At 41.8% G+C, this 7,494-nt stretch overlaps 1 protein-coding gene across 1 annotated transcript; it reads right to left on the minus strand.

The window, feature by feature from the left end:
• Positions 1–285: 285 nt before the first annotated feature.
• LOC108287960 (40S ribosomal protein S4, X isoform-like) lies at positions 286–1,187 on the minus strand. The gene has a single exon (XM_017506702.2). The coding sequence runs from the start codon at positions 1,143–1,145 to the stop codon at positions 354–356; it is 792 nt and encodes a 263-aa protein (XP_017362191.1). The 5' UTR covers positions 1,146–1,187; the 3' UTR covers positions 286–353.
• Positions 1,188–7,494: the final 6,307 nt, after the last annotated feature.

Here is a 7,494-nt window from a genome sequence, read left to right on the forward strand (position 1 = left end):
GACAAGAAAGAAATAAAATGAGTAGAAACATAAGTAACAGGCTAATCCTCAGAAAGGCTTAAGAGAGACTACGCATTCAGGCTGCTGCCAAGTCCACACCTCTAAATGCACTCCATTACTCTTTTAAAGAACCCTAATGCATGAAATTGGTTATTATTATCAAGTCTCTGGCATAAGGGAAATCTTTCTGATTTTTTGAACCTTAATTATTCCTTTTAAACCATCTAGTATGATGGCTACTTTTTTTTTTTTTTATCATTCAGACAGGTAAGCAGGAATGTCTTCTTTTTTTTAATCATGCCACATGATTTTTAATTATGCATAAAGATCTATCATATCACCCAGGGACCATTTCACCCACTGCTCTGTTTGGCTGCCAGTCTTTTGTCTCTCTCTTCAGCAATGGTGAGGCAGATACTCTTTCCTCGGGGAAGAGAAATCCATGGTTTGTTGCCCTTGCCAATAACAAAAATATTGGAAAGTCGAGTGGCAAAGCTGTTGCCATTGGCATCTTTCACATGAACCACATCGAAAGATCCAGAGTGCCTCTCTCTGTTGGTAATCACACCAATTCTTCCCAGGTTAGCACCCCCAGTCACCATACACAGGTTATCAGTGTCAAACTTGATGAAATCAGTAATCTTGCCAGTTTCCAAATCAATCTGAATGGTATCATTCACCTTGATGAGGGGATCAGGGTAGCGGATGGTGCGAGCATCATGAGTCACCAGATGAGGGATTCCTTTTGTGCCCACAAAGATTTTTCGTACTTTGCACAATTTGTACTTGGCCTCCTCAGGTGTAATACGATGTACAGCAAAGCGACCCTTGGTGTCATAGATCAGACGGAAATTCTCTCCCGTCTTGTCAATGCTGATGACATCCATGAAACCAGCAGGGTAGTTTATATCAGTTCGGACCTTGCCATCGATCTTAATGAACCGCTGCATGCAAATCTTCTTTACTTCATCTCCTGTCAGGGCATACTTAAGTCTGTTCCTTAGGCAAATGATGAGGGGGAGACACTCTCTCAACTTGTGAGGACCAGTGGATGGACGAAGAGGAAACACACCGGTCAATTTATCCAGCATCCAATGCTTTGGAGCTGCCACCCGCTTCAGATGTTTCTTGGGACCATGAGCCATGGCTGCATTAGGCAAGGAAAGAGGACCTCCGTCTTTCGGTGAGCGTAGCCTTTTTTTTTTAATTGAAGAAAAACTTAGCTTTTCCCTGCAACTATATACAAAGCCTTTTAACTGTGTGATTACTCTGCCATCTAGCTTCCTAAGCCTATATAGCTAGCTGTTCATGAGACACTGCTGGGGTATATTAGGGATAAGCACTGCTTTGGTTTAAAATGCCTTGGTTTAGATTACTTAAATGTTCAGTGATCACACGCACACACACACACACACACACACGACAATAACACTAATCATCATGTCTCCTCCTCAACAGGAAACAGTCCTTGTTTGAAATGTCAATCTACAATGTTGTAAGGAACCCCTGAGCCAGCTGAAACTTCTTGTTAAATAAAGGTCAACTGAACAGCGTTCTTTCTTTTCAAGTATCTGGAATGCAGATTTTGGACTTAAACTGTGTAAGGTGAACGTGAAAGGCCAACAGATAAATCACTGAGAATGCATCCATATGTTGTTTGACTAAATCTTATCAATTTAGATGAAAAGAGAAAGCTTTTTCTAGTTGTCTGTGTATGTCCCATGACAGCAGTTTCTTTAACCTTGCTACTTACCCTTAAGTTACTAAGAAGAGTGTTTATTATAGAAATATTGTTGGCTAGCCATGATGGCTCACGCCTATATTCTCAGCACTTTGGTAGGCTGAGGCAGCCTGATCACGAGGTCAGGAGTTAGAGACCAGCCTGACCAACATGGTGAAAGCCCATCTCTACTGAAAATACAAAAAGTATCTGGGCATGGTGGCACAGGCCTGAAATCCCAGCCTACTTAGGAAGCTAAGGCAGGAGAATCACTTGGACCTGGGAGGCAGAGGTTGCAGTAGCCGAGATTGTACCACTGCACTCCAGCCTGGGCAAGGAGACTCCATCTCAAAAAAAGAAAAAAAAAGAAAAGAAATATTATTGTTCCAGGGCTGAGTGCATGGCCCACGCCCATAATCCCAGCACTTTGGGAGGCAGAGGTGGGTAGATCACCTGAAGCCAAAAGTTCAACACCAGCCTGGCCAACATGGCAAAACCCCATCTCTACTAAAAATTATTATTGTTCCTAGGCAATGGTAACATATCCCTAAGGAAATGAAGAGAAATCTCTATTTTTGGCCTGGACCTGGGTTTGAGACCATATGAAATCACAGTCCTTAGACCTGGACATGGTGGCACACACCTGTAGTCCAAGCTACTCAGAAGGCTAAGATGGGAGGAACATTTGAGCCCAGGAGTTTGAGACCAGCCTGGGCAACATAGTGAGATTCCTCCAGCTCAATTTTTTAAAAAACAAACGCTGTCCTTGAGTGGAGTCATCAATATCAGGAAATAAATGTCCTCATCTCCCTCAGGGTAGAGGACCCTGTTGCCAGCAGAGTATAAACACATGGGTGGCAAATAGAGACAAGGCTATTCTCATACCACACAGGACCTGAATCTTCTCCTATGAAATTGCTCCTTTGTTATTAAAGGATTTGTACTCACTTGCCCTGGAAGTCTGGTGTTCTACTGTGTTTTTCCAGACTGGCCCCACTACACAACTCACACACGCACACAAACATATTTCTTGCTTTCTGTTAAGACACCTAATTTTAAGATGTTTTCAGTTTAAAACGAATAGTTAAAAAACTGCTTCCTATTCCATCAGCAGTTTTCAATGAGCAATTATAATGCAAGAAACAATTACAAAGTGATCAGATATACAATGCGATTTGTCAGAAAAAATTATAAAAGACTTAGAAATTACAGCCATACCACCCTAAACATGCCAATCTCACCTGATCTCAGAAGATAAGCAGGGTCAGTCCTCGTTAATCCTCAGATGGGAAGATTGAACCAAAAAGGTAGCAACATGTTTTCTGTAAACAAAAAATAAAATCCTAAGCCCCTCCACTGACTGACTGAACAGATCCCGTCCAAGCCAAGGGAGTCACAAAGAAACCTGAAAACCTGACTTCCCAGCCATGACCAGAAGGGAGGTTAGATATGCCTCTTTATACCCTCCTCCCTTTTAGAGTTTAGGCACAACTGGCCAGCATTAACATTAAAACTGATTATAACACTGACAAAACAGACTATTTGTGGCAATAAGATACCAAATTCCAGACTGACTCTGGTATAGCATCACAGGACAGATAGCAGAGACTGAAGAAAATGAAAATATTTTACCCCCAAATATATTTATTTGACATATTTTGAAATGGCCCCGAAGAGCTGTCATTGACAGGGGAAATTTTCATCTTAGAGAATCTCCATAGTCAGGACTTTCCTGGATATAGGAGAGATTAAGGGTCTGACACCTTTTAAGATTCAAAAGAAGACATTTACTCTCTATTCTTTCTGAAGGTTGCTACCTGGAGGCTTCATCCACACAGCAAGAACCTTGGTGTCTTCTGCTGAGTCACGGAGAGAAAAAAAAAGAACCTAGTCTCCTAAACTCCCTATATCTTAACTCAGGTATTTATTTCTATAGTCTTTAGACAAAGCTTAACTCTTCAACCACTTGCCAATTAGAAAATCTTTGAATCCAACTATGACCTATAAATTCCCCCCTCTTCAAGATATCCCACCTCTGTATCCTGAACCAGTATACACATTGCATGTGGTGAATTATAATTTCAGCTATAATTCCTTTCTCCCTCAAATGTATAAAACCAACCTGTAGCCGGGCGCGGTGGCTCAAGCCTGTAATCCCAGCACTTTGGGAGGCCGAGGCGGGTGGATCACGAGGTCAAGAGATCGAGACCATCCTGGTCAACATGGTGAAACCCCGTCTCTACTAAAACTACAAAAAAAAAAAAATTAGCTGGGCATGGTGGTGCGTGCCTGTAATCCCAGCTACTCAGGAGGCTGAGGCAGGAGAATTGCCTGAACCCAGGAGGCGGAGGTTGCGGTGAGCCGAGATTGCGCCATTGCACTCCAGCCTGGGTAACAAGAGCGAAACTCCATCTCAAAAAAAAAAAAAAAAAAAAAAAAAAAAAAAAAAAAAAAAAAAAAACCAACCTGTAACCCAACCATTCTGGGTATACTTTCTCAGAACCTCTTAAGACTGTTCCCTGGGCCATGGTCACTCATATTGAGGTCACAATAAACCTCTTTAAATATTTTCCAGAGTTTTGTGGGGTTTTTGTTTGTTTGTTTGTTTTTAAATCAACATTTCAATGGGAAAAAAATGTATTGTTTCTAACACTCTTTCCTGGCCTATCTGATTATATTGATACAGGAGCTAGAAAGAAATTATTTGGGCAGATAAGGTAAGAGAGCCCTCAGCAAGATTTCTCTTTTAATAAAAAGCAGCCCCAAAATCATTTCTTTTTGGACAAAGAGCAGACTGAAAATCAAGCTGAAGATATAGATAAGCAAGCTGGAAGATTGCATAGGTAAGTGCTGGCAGCTGTGCCAATAGAAAAGGGATACCTGGAACCCAGGTATGTTCAACATGGACGCTCCGTCTTCCCCTTTCTTTATCACCGTGTATGCAGGCAGTAAAGAAGCAGGCAACATGGTGCTGGCCAGGTAGAGAACCTATCTGCATAATAAAAGATTAGGGTGGTAAAAGATTAGGGTGCCATGTAAATAGCACACTGGTCCAGCCAATCCTTTGCACCCTATGTAAATTAGACATCGGTTCCTCAAACTCATCTATAAAACCAACCGCCTCTTGCTGTGAACTAGGAGATCTGCTCAGAACCGCCTCCCTCTGCATGAGAGAGATTTTCTCTTTTGCCCCTTAAATTTCCACTCTTAAACTCACTCCTTGTGTGTCTGCATCCTTGATATCCTTGGTGTGAGGTAATGAACCTCAGATATTACCGCAGATGAATGATGCCACTTCACTATTAGGTTTTATTATCTTTGGACTACTCATAACTCTGTAAATAACTGATAGCAAAGCAAAAATTCCTGTCTACAGACATGCAAGTAGATTCTGACTGCTTGGAGGAAACACAGATTTCCCTCCACCCATAGCGTTAAAGAAAAAATTATGGCCGGCACAGTGGCTCACACCTGTAATCCCAGCACTTTGGGAGGCTGAGGTGGGCAGATCACCTGAGGTCAGGGGTTCAAGACCAACCTGGTCAACATGGCAGACCCCATGTCTACTAAAAATAAAAAAATTAGCTGGGCATGGTGGTGGGCTGCTGCTTGAGAGGCTGAGGTAGGAGAATTGCTTGAACCTGGGAGGCAAAGGTTGCAGTGAGTCAAGATCATGCTACTGCACTCCAGCCTGGGCGACAGAGCAAGACTCCATGTCAAAAAAAGAAAAAATTATTCAATGATACTTGTTAAAGCATGGTAAGCCACGCTTTATTCAGAACCATTGAGATAAGCATAGGGACCACTACAACAGAATTTTGTAATGAGAGAGATTATGTTCAACTCCAAATACAGCATGCGCAAGTGAAAATTTACAGCCAAGAATCAGGTGGAGGTCAGTGGATGGAAAATTACTAAGAGGCAACATCAAGGGTAAAGGCGCTTCTGCATAAACCCACCTAACAGGAGTCTTGCTGAAGACAGGCCAGGGTGATCAGACATCACCTGGGGGATGATGGAGGATCAAAGGTCAAAGAGGATCGAACATTGAGAGTAGGGGGGTTTTGTTAAAATGTCTTACCAGATTCTTTGCTAAAATTAGATTTTACAAGTGTACAGACGGGCCTACGAGAAGTTTCAAGAGCCTGACTAAATTTTGGTCAAGCAAAGAATTTTTGTCAGTAGAAAAAGCCAGTTTTACATTCATTCATACATTTCTTTCATGGCCTATTTTTGTTTTTGCTCTTTGAAGTCCCTCTTTGAAATAATTGTAACATCTTTCTGGTTCCCTCATTAAATAATGAGTTATATCTGTAGGAAAGTCACAAATTTACCATTTTTTAAAAATTATCCTCTAAGAGGCCTTATTTTCTTACCAGCCAGTTTAAGAAAGGAGTGGAAATCAGGTAGCAAGAGAATAAAAGGCTATATATTCCACTGGGTTTCTCTAAAGTCTCCAGACTCAATTTAAAAGAGAAGGGGCAGCCAGCTGCAATAGCTCATACCTATAATTTCAACATGTTGGGAGGCCAAGGCAGGAGGATCTCTTGGCCCAGGAGTTTGAGACCAGCCCTGGCAACATCCCTCCAAAACACCATCTCTACAAAAAATAAAAAAATTAGTCAGCTGTAGTGATGCACACCTATAGTCCCAACTACTTGAGTGGCTGAGGTAGGAGGATCACATGAGTCTGGAAGGCTGAGGTTGCAGTGAGCCATGATCTTGCCACTGCACTCCAGCCTAGACAACAAAGTAAGACCCTGTCTCGATAAACAAACAGGCCAGGCATGGTGGTTAACACCTACAATCCTAGCACTTTGGGAGGCTGAGGCAGGTGGATCACCTGAGGTCAGGAATTCAAGACCAGCCTAGCCAACATGGAAAAACCCCATCTCCACTAAAAACTACAAAAGCTAGCTGGGTGTGTGGTGCGTGCCTATAATCCCAGATACAGGAGCTGAGGCAAGAAAATCCCTTGAACCCAGGAAGCAGAGGTTGCGGTGAGCAGAGATCATGCCACTGCACTCCGGCCTGGGAGACAGAGCAAGATTCCATCTCAAGGTAAAATTAAATAAATAAATAAGCAAACAGACAAACAAACAAATAAATAAGAGAAGAGGCAACACGGCAATCCAGCCAGGCTTTCAGCCTCAGGTCTGAGCCTCATAGCCTGAGTGTCATTGAAGGGGTCACATGTAGGCTCAGGGATCCCTTTGATCTCCCAGTTTCCTAATTAAACCAGCTTGGCTGAATCGTGGCTTTTCCCAGAAGAGTCAGGAACCTCAGATATCATGCTATAGACAATGTGCTAAGCACAATGATTAATCCCCTTTACCGTAAATAAGAATAATCCAAAAGCATACTCCTTATTTAACAAAGACATGACCATGACCATTCATACAACAATACAGTAACCAGAGTTTCTCAAAAACTAAGACAAAATTGAGGAAAAAAAATACTCAATTTATACAACATCCCTTGTGTTTTGTTCCAGTGTAATTAAGACCTTGAACTTTGAAGTCAGACAGCCTGAACTCAAATCCCAATTCTACCTTTCTCTGTAGCATTGTAGAAGTAATTGACCTAACTTCTCTGGATCCCAAATTTCCTTATGTGTAAAATGAAACTAATAATAATTCCCTCGCAGAGCTTTTGTGAAAATTTTCGAGTATTTGGCAGGAACAGATGCATAGTAAACCCTCAACAAATGGTAGTTATTATTGTTATTATATTCTACGCTTCTTTTATATAAAACATATAACTGTACTGTCTTA

This window comes from Cebus imitator, unplaced genomic scaffold, assembly GCF_001604975.1.
Source record: "Cebus imitator isolate Cc_AM_T3 unplaced genomic scaffold, Cebus_imitator-1.0 Scaffold358, whole genome shotgun sequence".
Lineage (NCBI taxonomy): Eukaryota > Metazoa > Chordata > Mammalia > Primates > Cebidae > Cebus > Cebus imitator.

Bases quoted from the DNA above. Each gene is read 5' to 3' on its own strand.
- LOC108287960 (XM_017506702.2), bottom strand. From the start codon at position 1,145: ATGGCTCATGGTCCCAAGAAACATCTGAAGCGGGTGGCAGCTCCAAAG.